The sequence below is a fragment of the Ceratotherium simum genome, chromosome X, assembly GCF_057802395.1.
Source record: "Ceratotherium simum simum isolate JZ-2026a chromosome X, ASM5780239v1, whole genome shotgun sequence".
In the NCBI taxonomy this organism is placed as follows: domain Eukaryota; kingdom Metazoa; phylum Chordata; class Mammalia; order Perissodactyla; family Rhinocerotidae; genus Ceratotherium; species Ceratotherium simum.
The window spans coordinates 103,716,729-103,731,021 of NC_141940.1; the positions used below are offsets into that span (position 1 = coordinate 103,716,729).

General features: G+C 35.6%; 1 protein-coding gene across 7 annotated transcripts in view; it reads left to right on the forward strand.

Moving 5' to 3' along the window:
* The window catches only part of TAB3 (TGF-beta activated kinase 1 (MAP3K7) binding protein 3), a 64,834-nt gene that overhangs the window by 34,214 nt on the left and 16,327 nt on the right, over positions 1-14,293 (forward strand). For all 7 annotated transcript variants that reach the window (XM_087427284.1, XM_087427289.1, XM_087427286.1 and 4 more), the window contains 3 exons: positions 2,956-4,417; positions 5,283-5,443; positions 11,312-11,405. In XM_087427284.1, coding sequence (XP_087283410.1) covers positions 2,956-4,417; positions 5,283-5,443; positions 11,312-11,405 — 1,717 coding nt within the window. The remainder of the gene's footprint in view (positions 1-2,955; positions 4,418-5,282; positions 5,444-11,311; positions 11,406-14,293) is intronic.

The window sequence follows — 14,293 nt, forward strand, 5'->3', positions numbered from 1 at the left end:
AACCTAAGTCTATATACAGTTGAGATTAATCAGAAATAGATACTCACCGAACAGTGGTAGTAACAGAGGTGCTTCCTTTATTTGCAAGCCCTTCTACTAGGTCTAGACCTTTGGGCTTATGGTTTTTGTGCTGTAACTTGCTTTTGGTTTTTCTAACACACATTCCCAGTCTGAATGTACGTTCTTTATTTTAGCCCCATTTTGGTCTCTGGTAGAGCAAAGGTACTTCCCATTGATGTGAAACCAAGCATGAGTGAGGCTTCTAGTTAAAACCACTTCCTAGCAGGCACTTTCCTCACCTATCCTAGAGCCCCACCTAGCTCTAACCTTGTTTTTTTTTTTTTAAACTTAATTTTATTTAGCCCTTTATTACCTGTATTTTTTCATGGCTTATTGTCTTCATCTCACTTAGTAAACTGAAGGAATGGAACTTTAAATTCAACTCAGTGAACATCTGTTGATAACTTACATTATCCTAAGTCTTTTACTTTTTTTGTTCCTTTGGGATTAATAGAGTTTATTGATATGGAGACTTACCACCTGCTGGCTCTGGAAAGTTTCTGTTTGCATTAAAATATGAGACTCACTAGTTTGCCTTTCATACACAGGCCTTAAAGCCTCTCTGGGCTATCATCCCTCAATTGAGGATCACTTTTTAGGAGTATGATGCTTATTTGCCTCAGTCCTTTCAAGAGTGTTCATTCATATGTCTTCTTAAAAATTCTGACCTCTTTATCCAACTAAACAATTTTGATTTCTTTATTCTTCATATTTATTGTTTGATAAATTATTTATCCATTCTTTTAAAGACATTTAGCAGGTCAAATATGACATTTAAATCTATTCTGGTGGTATTCTTTTTAAAATACTTCTGTAAAGATTATACTTAAATATCTTATATTTGTGGTTTTAAATTTTTTTTCATAAGAAAATTTATTCAGCTTGTCACTGTAGACGTGCACTTGAATAGGCTGAGAAATCCAGCTTTGTATCATTTTGAATTTGGATCCTTTTTGTGATGATACTTGTTAGGCTGCCTAATTCAGTGTAGAAAACATGAAATTTCAGGATCGTTAATAAAAATGTCGAAGTGTCCATGACTGCTTCAGGTTTCAAATAAAACTCTAGTTTTTGTTCTCCCCTTAATCTATAGGTTTATAAACAACTGGAAGGAGATACTTTTATTTTCACTTTTTATATTTTTTTCTTCAGATATTTGTCAGTGGCATTTTCTAGTTGGCAATCAGTTTGAATCCTTTGGCTCCAAATTTGCTTAATATCTAGCTTCTCTCCCTTGATCAGCATGATTTTCAAGAAGGATAAGAAAAAGCCCAAACTGAGTTCTCATTATTTTTTTTCTTAAGTTTCAACAATTACATTTTTTTCTGTGGCTCGGAAAGTATTTTTAGAAGTATTTGAATTTTAGTATCAAAGACTTTTATGTAAGGAAAAGGATAAAAGTTATCTATTGAGTTTTGATAAAGCCAATTGTTTAAATTTCTGAGAATTCATTTTGCAAAGGTTTGCTTGACTGAATCTCTTCTACTTCCTAAAGCTTCAGTATAGTAATGTGCTTTTGGCCTAACATCCTCTCCTTTGAAATTACTGTCATAATGGAAAGAGCAGTGGGAGTCAGAAGACCAAGAATGTAGAACTGGCTTTCCAGTTAACTAGTTAAGTGCTTGTTGTCAAGCCATGTAACTTCCCAGGCATCTCTTTCCTCATCTGTAAATGACTTGAGTTGGAGTAAATGAACCCTAAGCATTCTCCTCACTCTCAGGTTGTGGCATTGTATCTCCTGTTTTAGGTTTAACCTTATTTGATTCTCAGGAGAAGTGAAGTGTTTCGTTGTTATATAAAATGTATTTTTCCCTAAAATAAATATATAGTAGTATGTATGTATGTGCGTATCTATGTATATTTATGAACTACAGAGAAGGTAACAATGATTGAGAAACTTTCATAGGTTATTTCCAAGGCAATGAATAATAGTGTTTTAGGCTAATAAAATAGCTCCGAATTCTGTATTTTAATGGAAAGCTACCCTATAATATCCTAAAATTTAAAAAAGAGGGAACCTTTTATTAGTTTGACTACTGTTGATTGGAACATCTAAAATGTCAGTTTGCTATTACCATCTTTGTGTGTGTATATAACTCAAAAAATTCAAATCCTTAAATGATTTTGAAAGTTTACCAGGCTACCTTTCAGTGGGTAAAAACTTTTGAGACTCTGGGAGTGTGAATGAATTTCATTAAGGCAGTCAAGACCTGGTTTTGTGTTAAATTACCATAGCTTTGGTAAAGTTATGGAACCATAGTTCAAAAAGTGGACTTGTTCTTTTACTGATTTCTTTGTTTAGCTTAATTTTTCATAATGATACAGACAGTTATAACTTTGCTTAAAAGAAAAGTGAAGGCTGCTTTAGAATTTTTATTGTTTTGACTCTTTAGGAATTTTATTATAATTTTTTTCTCCTATTGTGGTTTTACCTTTTGTGGCCTTTTGAAAACTAAAGCATGGTTATTTTCATGTTTATCAGTTTAAATATTAATGATGGATATTACTTATACTTGTATATTACAGCAATTGTGGTGAATCCAAGATTAGCCCAACATTTTAATTTGTTGAGATGCAACAGTATAAAATGAGTCCTGGATTTGGAATCAGAAAAGTTGGGGTTGAGTCACAATGTTCATTAGTAGGTACTTTACATTTCTGTAGCAGTAGCAGTAGCGCTAGTACTAGTCATGTGAGCTAAATGTCTGTGAAATAATATGAATTGTTTGGAATCTCCTTTTCAGGATAGATGACCATGAAGCTTTTTGTGCTTAAAATGCTGTTCTCTACTTATTCTATGACAGTCGTATTTGCATAACTCTCTGTCAAAGCTTGACTTCCACTATTAGGATTTGTTAATTTTGACAATGTTACTTTTGCCATTTTTCTCCCTAGAATAACAACAATCTTGAAGCCTGTTGCCGAGCCCTTTCACAGGAGAGTAGCAAATACTTATATATGGAATACCATAGTCCAGATGACAACAGGATGAATAGAAATCGCCTTTTGCATATTAACCTGGGTATCCATTCTCCTAGTAGCTACCACCCAGGAGATGGAGCTCAACTTAATGGTGGTCGAACACTGGTACATAGCTCAAGTGATGGACACATTGATCCACAGCATGCAGCGGGTAAACAGCTGATATGCTTAGTTCAGGAACCACACTCAGCTCCAGCTGTTGTGGCTGCTACTCCCAATTACAATCCATTTTTTATGAATGAACAGAACAGAAGTGCAGCTACTCCTCCTTCACAGCCACCTCAACAGCCATCTTCCATGCAAACAGGAATGACTCCATCTGCTATGCAAGGGCCTTCACCACCACCGCCTCCACCTCCTTCATACATGCACATACCTCCGTATAGTACAAATCCAATTACTGTTACAGTATCCCAAAACCTACCTTCTGGACAGACTGTACCAAGAGCTTTACAAATTCTTCCACAAATTCCAAGCAGTCTCTATGGGTCTCCTGGTTCTATTTACATTAGACAGACATCTCAGAGTTCACCAGGAAGACAAACTCCTCAGAGTACACCATGGCAGTCCTCACCACAGGGCCCAGTGCCTCATTATAGCCAACGTCCTTTACCTGTTTATCCGCATCAACAGAACTATCAGCCTCCTCAGTATTCTCCCAAACAACAGCAGATTCCTCAAGCTGCTTACCATTCACCACCTCCTTCTCAATGTCCTTCACCCTTCAGCTCTCCACAGCATCAAGTGCAACCTTCCCAGTTGGGCCACCCAAGTTCCCATGTCTTTATGCCGCCTAGTCCTTCAACTACTCCACCCCATCCGTATCAACAAGGACCTCCTAACTATCAGAAACAGGGAAGCCATTCAGTAGCCTATCTGCCATACACAACATCTAGCTTACCCAAAGGATCCATGAAGAAGATAGAAATTACTGTTGAACCTTCTCAAAGACCTGGGACAGCAATTAATAGGAGTCCTTCACCTATCAGTAATCAACCGTCTCCACGGAATCAGCACTCTCTGTACACAGCCACCACGCCACCTTCAAGTTCTCCTTCAAGAGGGATATCCAGTCAACCAAAACCTCCATTTAGTGTTAATCCTGTGTATATTACATATACACAGCCAACTGGACCTTCATGCGCTCCATCACCATCTCCTCGGGTGATGCCAAACCCAACTACAGTTTTTAAAATTACCGTAGGTCGAGCAACGACTGAAAATCTTTTAAATTTAGTGGACCAAGAAGAGCGTTCTGCGGCCCCAGAACCTATTCAGCCCATTTCAGTGATACCAGGCTCTGGGGGAGAAAAGGGAAGCCATAAATATCAGAGGAGTTCTAGTTCTGGATCAGATGACTATGCCTATACACAAGGTAATTTTTGCCCTTTTATGAAATTTAATCTTTGTGGTGAGGCAGCAATCTCCTATTCAAAATAAAATAGTTTAAATTAAACATTTAGTATTTATTAAATGTTGGGCAATAGCATTACTATTAAGAATAGGGTTAGTGCTTCAGAGTCCTCTATAGACTTTGTTTTAAAATATGAAAACGTAGACATGATAATAGTGACAAAATACGACTTTATTTTAGGAAAAACATTCATTGGGAGAAGAATATAGACAAGTGAAATCAATATTGTCAAAAATACAAAATACACAATGGGAAAAAGAGATTCATAGAGAGTGGACTAATGTTCATCAAGGTGAAAGAATTTGAATCTTTTCTAAAGAGATGGCCTGAAGGGTATAATGATATTTATTAGTAATATACATTTATAAGAAGTGGGATTAGTAATGAAAAACACTGTTGAATTAGTTAATAGTGGACTTAACTAAATATAAAGAATAGAGTATGTTAGAAGTCTATTTCAAGATATCTGAGAATTTACTATTCTTTCAGTATATAAGAAGGGAAGTGATTATGATTGTAATTCAATATGCCTGGTATTGAGCCTGTTTAAAACACACACAGGTATAGTTAAAGAGAATCTTAGGGAAACTAAGGACTACAGAACAAGAGGGATGTATAGATGATGTCATTTTGGCAGCAGTTACAAGAGCTAAGTTAAAGCAGATATGGAGGCAGAATAGCATTAGGAAGACATGAGAATAAATGCCAACTCAAGTAGGATGACAGGGTTCCTTGTGGGTATTTTATAATTAGCAATGCATATAAAAATTTCCCGGTCACTTGTTCAATGTTATTCTCTGCAATGACTTTATCTGTAATGCTATAGCCTTGCTGTTACATCAGCGAGCAAGGATGGAGAGGTTAGCAAAGCAATTGAAACTTGAGAAAGAGGAGCTAGAGCGATTGAAGGCTGAAGTGAACGGTATGGAGCATGACTTGATGCAGAGACGGCTCAGAAGGGTCAGCTGCACCACTGCAATCCCAACGGTAAGTGATCTGTTGGGATGTGTGGATAAGAAGGTGAGCAAGTTGGCTGTCCAGGCCGTTTGTTTTTCTTTTAGGTTCTGTTGCTGGCAGAGTTTTGTTTCCGTTTTTTAAACAATAGATGAAGGACTTTGCCTCTGGTAGTTCTCATCAAAATAAATTGATGCTTTATTTTTTTTCACATGTATAAATTCCATAGGCTCATTAGTATTTTTAAATACTGACAATTATAATCAAGGTATAGCATCTCGTTTACAATAAATTGCTTTCTGTCAAAATAGAAAAGTGCACCCTGACCACATATTTTATAAATTGTTCTCATGTATTCATTTATTCTTCTAAGCACATTATATATTTTTTTCAAACATTTAAAAATTATTTTTCTAAGTATATTAATTCAAATTAGTTAGAATGAGATTAATATGAATTTTGGAAAAGTGTTGACTATAGAATACTTTAAGGCAGAGCAATTTTGTTAAGTGTAGATAATCATAGAAACTAAGACTAAGATAACAGTATTGATGGCAGTCCTAACAGGAACTGCTCTAATGAAAAGATTCGGATAATATATTTTTAACATGTTGATTAATATTTATGAATTCTTAATATCTTAAACAATTCTGAAAATTTTGAAACCAGTCTTATAAAATCTTGTGACATCACAAGCTTTCTATGATCCAACCTATCATTTCACCTTTCAACATTCATTCATCCAACAAGCATTTTGTACAGTTTATGAATGTGGTCCTATGCTAGGTACTTACTGCATACCTGCTAGTGGGAGAAATAGATCCATCAACAGATAACTATAATACAGTGGTAAGTGCTGTGTATGCTTACAGGTAATGAGAGAACTCATACATCAAGTAGTTTCTGTATATACTCAATGCACTTCTCCGCTCTCTCACATTATCCTCCTGTTGGAATGCCCTTCTAAAGCTCTGCGTGTATAAATCCTCTCTGTTCTTCAGGGCTCACCTTAACCTCTACTTTTTCCACAGAGCCATTCTTTATTTTTCTACCTTCTCTAAACGGAGAGTAATCCCTCTCTCAGAATTTGCAAGTTTAGAGAAGTAGGCATATATGTCAGGCTGCTTGCAGACAGCATGTCTGAGAAGTTTTTAGAGAAGTTTTTAACTGAGGTTCGTGGCTTCAAAGGAGATCTGTGAATCCCTGAAATTATATGCAGAGTTTCATACGTGTGTTTATATGGAAGCGAGTCTGTAGCTTTCATCTGATTTTCATAAGGTTATTAGGTTGAAGGAAAAAAAGATGAGGAACCACTCCCTAAGTGATATAATATTGCTATATAGGCAGAGAGGAAAGGAGAAGGCATTTTAGAAGGGAAAAAGAACATCAGGTAATGAAGTCAAGACAGAGACTGACTTGAGGGAGGCAGCAAATAGAGTTCTCCCACTTAAGCTAAGATTTCTGATGTCTTAACAGGTTAATGTGCATAGGTAGAGTGGGGCTTAGACCTTAAGCTTAAGGTGTTTGAACTTTTTTCTGCTGGTAATGGGGAACCAGTGAAAGTTTTTGAGAAGGAGATTATTGAGAAATAGGCGTATTTAATATTTTTAATGAAATTTTTTCTAATGTTGACTAAATTCCTAAGTATAGTCTGTATTAGAAGTAAGAAGGGAGGGTTCTAGTTACTTAAAACACTTGGAAAATTACAAAACTATCTTTAACTGAAAGGTGATATTAGTGTAAATCACATTTCTGCCTCATTTTTTCTTCACTTGAAACCTTAACTGAATCCCCTGATTGGGGGTGATACTGAAGAACATAACCCATATGGGAATCCACCTATGGTGGTTGGGCACTTTGGAGTCCTTTAGGCATAAACAAATTCTTTTTAGCATGGAAGTCATCTTCTCTAGAATAATCATATAAGCTTTGTTTAGTGACCTCTTGCTGTGTGATAATCCCTACTAAATAAAGCCCTGTTGATTTTGTTGTTGTTAGAAGTGGAGAGCTGTCTAATGTAGTATAGGTTAGTGCTTCAAAAAAACATGGCTTTTAGATGAGAACTTATATTGATGAGACTTCTTTAGAAAAAGAGGGAAGTTGGTGCAACTGCTGCCCTGGGCTGTAATTTATTTTTAACTTTTTATTATAGAGCATTTCAAAGATATATAAAATAGGCAGAATAATATAGTGAGCCCCCCTGTAGCCATCACCCAGCTTCAGAAATTGGTAGCTCATGTGGGTGATAATATTTGACAGATGAGAAATTTGAGTGTGTGATTCCCATGTGTTTCTGCTGCCAGGCCTAAAGTAAAATGGAGGACTATTAGGAGTGCATGGCTGAGGGACAGTTATATGTGGTGGTGAAGACAGTGGGCTTTCAATTCAGGTGTGAATTTGAATCCTACTTCTGCTACTTATGTGTCACTCGTATCTTTGGATAAGTAACTTTCTCTGTGCTTGTTTTCTTATCTATAGTACGTGAGTACCCATCTCATGGATTTTTATTAGGATTAAATAAGATAATATACAGTAAACAATTTATACAATGCCCAACAAATAGTAAGTCTTATAAATGTTGAAAAATCTACTTGAGATATCTATATATATACACAAATCTGAAGCATTTTGCAAATCTTTGATTTCCTTTAGCTTTAGGAGCATGTATAAACATAAGGGTAGATTATGTAGGAAATTAATCAAGAAATAAATATTTAGTTCAAATTCCCCTTTTGTTCATAGAGGCTCACGTGAGGCACAATGACATAGTTGAAAGTGTTTCCACATAGGCTGTGGAGCCAGAATAGCTCTGGCATTCGCTGGCTATATCTAACTTCTCTGCATTTGATTTTCCTTATCTATAAAAGGGAATTCTAACAAGTACATTTTAATCTTGTCAAAATAAAGAGACAATGTATGTAAAGCACCTGGTGTGGAGTAGGTGCCCAGTAAATGGCTATCCTTATTATTGTCCTACTCATATAGGATTATGCAATAGAGAATTGACTTTTTTTGCTACTTAGCACATATTGCTACCTTCAGGTTTTCAAACAAATTAATTTCTTATCAAGCAGTGTATAAAAAATTGGTTAGAAACGTGTGTGCCTAATGAGACTGGAATGCACATTTGTGACCAGTGACATGTGCAGTTGCAGAAACCTAGAGGGATTTAAAATAATCTTTCCAAGGAGGGCAGAAGTGCAAGATGCATGAGGGCCATCATTTTTCTCAATCTGGTATTTGCAAAGCATTGTATTAGATGCTGTGGAAGATGTCATCTCTTAAAGAGATCTGTATGTGAAAAGATATGTATTTGTGTGTGTGTGAGAGAGAGAGAGAAGATAATGCAAGACAGTAAATCAGAAGTGCTGGCTAGCTAAATGGTAATGATGTTATGTACTTTCAGAGTTCTGAGATAGAAGTAGCTTTTTGCTAATAGGGTTCAAAGATGAGACAGTTTCATGGAGGAGGAGGGAAATTTAACTTATACTTTGAAGGGGAAATAAGATTTTAATAAGCAGAGAGCTGCCAATTACCCCCTGCCCCAAGTTTTTCCCCCCAATCATTTTGTTCTAATTTGGTTTTTAGACTAACCCACAGCTTTGAGTCCCCAGTTTTTTGGGGCCAAGCCACCAAAAAATATCACTGGTCTTCGGCCTTGGTCTCTGTGAGACAACTTCTTAAAGTGCTGAAACAGTTGACTTAAGGTATTTCTGGCCACCTTTTGAAAAAAACTTAGAATTTTTTACTTTGAGATGTCAGGTATAAACATCCTGGTATTTTACAACAACTCTAATAAATTACACACAGCCAATCTTGAAACCCTTCCTCCATGAAAATACAGTGTATTTTTTGACAAATGGTAGTAACTTTTCAGAAACAGCTTTTTTTCCCCCCTCAATTTAATCAGAAGCTATGAAAAAGGACATAGGAATCTTTTTTTTTTCTTTTTTTTTTTTTTTTCCCCGAAAGCCCCAGTAGATAGTTGTATGTCATAGTTGCACATCCTGTATGTGGGACGCAGCCTCAGCATGGCTGGACAAGCGGTGCGTCGGTGCGTGCCTGGGATCCGAACCCGGGCCGCCAGCAGCGGAGCACGCGCACTTAACCACTAAGCCACGGGGCCGGCCCGGACATAGGAATCTTACAGATAAACTGTTCATTTAGTAAGTTCCAGTGCTTCTGCTGTCTTTCAAAATGAGCCTGTTGGCAAGAGCTTTTTGTTGTTGTTGTTATAAGCAAATATGCAATAGCCTCTTGACTATAAAGTGTGTTATTGTATTTCTGTACTTAGTTATTGAGCTTCACTATTTGGGACCACCATGGCCGCAACATCCCCCCCAACCCCAAAATATGTAGTAAGGATAAGGTCCTTCAGGTAGTTGACTTCCCCAATATGATTCTGTAAAGAAAATAGGTTCTTTCACAAATGCCTAGGAAGACAGCATAACTCTTTGAAACCCCTGAACAAGTGTTTTATCTTTAATATAAATGCTCAGTTATGTTTTAAACTCGTTTAATATTACTTGGTAGACAGGGTATATACATTTTACAGGTTAATGTCACATAAAGTTTGCCCGTAGGAATGAGAAAAGAAAAGCAATCCCTAACAAATACTTCTAAATGACTTTTGTGTTCCCCTGGCATATAGCTCTTATTATATGCTGCCTGTTATATCACTTATTGTAAACTTTTGATACCTGTTAATGTAATGGGCATTCCCAGGTATTTGATGATACCTCCTAACATAGCATAAGATCTTGCAGTATTGTTGATTAAGATAGCCTTTTTGCACATGTTTCTTCACTGTTATATTAATATATTTAGTTTTTAGCAAAATACATATTTTTAACAGAATAGGATTTTATTGTCTTCCTATCATAGCAGATATTTATCTTTTACTATATATAGTCGAAATCAACTTAGTAACTGAGTTAACACCTGGCCTGTGCTGAAGACTTCAGTACCCATGCCTCTGGAGTCTAAACCCTAACTTAAAATAACTATATATATGTAAATAGTAAAGAAATTCAGAATGTCAGGGGAAATAAAGTCTTCCAAAAAGCTTTATTTAACTGAAGAGTAGGGCTCTCTTCACATTTCAGTGTCTCATGTATGTCCCTGAGAGGCCTAAGGAGTAGGCTAGGCTGGAAAGGTCGAGGCAGAAGGAAACACAGTTGGAGAAAGAATAGAGTCCATTTGTTCCTGAAATTTTCATGTACTACGTTAATTGCTTACTTCGATCTAGAAAAAAAGAAGACAAAAAGATTTCTTATATCAATTTATATAGAAAACTTCTGTGTAAATCCTGGCTCTACCAATTACTAGCTTTTATAACTTTGGGAAAATCATATAACCTCATTGTGCCTTAGTTTCCTTATCTATAAATTGGGACTGATATTAGTATTTACCTCGAAATATTGTTTTGAGGAAAGGAATGAGAGAATTCTGGTGAACACAGTGCCTGGCACTTAGTAAGTGCTAATTAAAATTAGTACTATTGTAATTTTTACCAGCCTGGACAAGACTAAAATCATGGATATTGCTTGTTTAAAAGATTGATTCTTACAGTTTTCCCTTATCATGAAAACAGAAATAAAATATTCTCAGTGCTCTGTGATTAAAATGGTAGTATTTTGTATGATAGAACATAGTCTAGTATTATAGTCTGCCACATTATATGCAGATTTTGTTTATATGTGGCCATATTGATGTCCCCTTTATACCTGACTATTCCTTGAAAAACGTAACGTATAGGATTTCTTAAACATGCCCTCTTGTGGACTAAGGCCATATTCTTGGTAATAACCAATCAGAACAATTAACATGAATAGCAGTTCTTAAATGTTGGGCTTGATAATGACTTTCCCACAATTGCTATTTTGGGTCCTTTCTTACTAGCCTGAGGAAATGACAAGATTGAGAAGCATGAACAGACAACTCCAGATAAATGTTGACTGTACACTGAAAGAAGTTGACCTCCTTCAATCTAGAGGTATAGACTTGATTATTTGGTAAACCATAAGTAATAGTGTGGTGTTTTAAGCTGCTTAAATAGCAATCATTTTTGTTTTACAAGTTTAAGAGAGAGTTTTTATCCATTATAAGATTACAGTCCTGGTAAAGAGATCCCTCCACCCCATGGTCAATAGATCAGATTTGAGGGATCAAAAAATAGTTTTACTTTGGCAGTTTCATTCTTAAGTTCTTATCATTAAGATTGTTCTGTATTGTTACTCTGCATTTATCCTCCCTGGTGATTTACTGTGAATATTTTATAAATTCATGGGTTTTAAATCTAAAACTTAGTAGATTCATAGTATGTGATATTCATCTAAAATATCTGTAAAAATAGGGATCCCAAATCAGAATATCAGATTTCTCAGTTTTAAAATAAATTCCATATGCCACTTTTTAGTATTTTATCTGTTGCATGAAAACATCCAACTATATCTTAGAGTTTTTGTTTTTTGGATTTCTTATAGAAGTGTACTACACAGTAAGTAGAAGCTCTCTTAACTGACTCCATTTACCCAGCTCACCAGGTTAGAGATGTTCTTCATTTCCTCTGTAAAATAAACTGACTGAGTCCACAGCCACTGCACACTCCTGACTAGGAGGCTGTATTCTGACGTGTCCATGTGCTTTCGCTCCCATCAGTTGAATTGTCTACTTAGCAAGAGTCAGTTGTGCCTCTTCCCAAACCTGTTTATGCCGGTTACTGTACTTCCGTAATTTAATTTAAAGTCTCTTAAAGTGACATGAATATAGGAGAAGTTCTTCTATAAAAACCAAAAGCAAATGCTTTTTAAAGAATCAAAGGCAAATCACTAAGAAAAATAGGGACTGAATTAGATATGGATGAAAACAACTGAAAAAGGTTAAGGGGGAAAATCATAAAAATCTAAGAGGATTCTGTCCTCAAATTAAATGTTCTTAAAGTATCTTTCTTGCTCCATTCTAAAGAAATCAAAACAAGAAATTATAGATCAGAGTTAAGCAAATTAGCCTGCTGCCTGTTTTTGTAAATAAAGTTTTAGTGGAACATAGCCATGCCCATTTGTTCACATATTGTCTGGGCTGCTTTTGTGCTTTAACAGCACAGTTGAGGGCTTGCAACAGAGACTGTATTACAGGTCCACAAAACCTAAAATGTTTATCATCTGCCCCTTTACAGAAAAAGTTTGCCCGCTCCCATTTTAGGTCATCATAGGTGTAGTTTATGTAAGAAAGACAATAAAGAACTTCAGTCAACAGACACGTAAGGAAAAGGTCTTGGTCCAGCATTAAAATATTGAAAATATTGCTATATTTATATGTTTTGTTAGATTAAAGTTGACATGTAATTTTTCTTAACAATTCCTTGTTTTAATCAGGCCCCCCCTTACCATGGCAGCTAAGAGAGCTTCTACTGTATTCTAAGAGTATATAACAAAGTACCCCATTGCCATTTTTAGGCAAGATTAAACAGTAGAAGCAGGGGAACCTGAAAGATATGGAACTATCTGAACAATAGGCAGAAGCCAATTTGAATGTGAAAATTGAGCAATCTAGTCAGGTACCCTTAAAGTCATTTTCAGAAGCCTAGTCACTCTACAGCCTACTAGTTTTAAGCAATGAAAGAATTAGTATGCATAATGTGGGGGTTATACAAACTATTGCTACTATATTAGAAGATTTCATCAATTTTTCTTTTTTGCTCTGTGTTCTTTGAAGCAAAGAGACACTCAAACATTTGGTTAGGATATTTATAGTAAGCCTTATGGGATCTAGAAATTAGAACATCAGCTATAACTTAAGTAATTGAAGAAATACATATGTAGCATCTTAAAGTATAAAAAGATCCAATTAATATATCAAATAGCATTGTGGCTTTCATGAGCCATGATAGGAATTACTTTCAGAAAATTATCTTAAAATAGCATATCCAAATGGATAAAAGCATTTGTAATAAATAGTACCTGCAACGTAAACCACTATTAAGGTTTTATAAGCGAAAAGGTGTGTTTTTGGTCTCCATTGGGCAACGAAGAGCTCTTTTTGGTGCTTAAGCGTTTCTAAATCTCCTTTCATAAAGGGTCCAAATATATCCATTTTATATTAAACTCTACTCTTTCATGTTCTGGAAAAATTTTATTCTGAATTTCCAATCTAAACTTTTAAGCGAGAGAAGGAATCTAGACATTTTTGGGAACATTTAGACTAGATGTAAATCAGTGCATGATTTGATGAAAAGCAGCTTTATTGTTGGTTTTGGTGAGGAAGACTTTTGTTGGGAAAAGTCTATAAATCAAGAGATCCAATGTCTTTGAACCATCAGTACAATATAGCATCTTCTGTAAATAAGCAAGGGTACAGTTATAAAGCTTAATTGGAATTGTGCAAACAAGCAGATCGCAATGATAGGTTCACAGAAGTGAAGGTAGGACCCAAAGCTGACACTGGACCAGAACTGACCTTAGAGGAGTCACGGCAGGAGTTGGGGCTGAAATAGACACTAGGTCAAGGAGTGAACATTTTAGGAGAGGTGAAAACTTTGTGGCAAGACAAAATTCTCAGGGATTGTTCTATTATTCTGAAATTGGCACCATATCATCTTTTATCACTGATAAATCTGTAAGCAGCATTTAAGATTTCCTTTTTCTTGAAGATAGAAATCCATGAGCTACTGCTGTCATTACAACTTGATTAATCTTTGTAAATTTATATATTTAGCTTCTTCCCTAGTTGAATTCATAATGGATAAAATTTTAAGGTAAATTATGAAAGACGTGCAAGTGAGCTTTCACTATTTAAATTTTTCTCATGGTTTGTTTATTAAAATCAAAACAAACAGAAAGAGAAAACAGTTCAGCCATCCTTTCATTTCTCTTCTTCATTTAC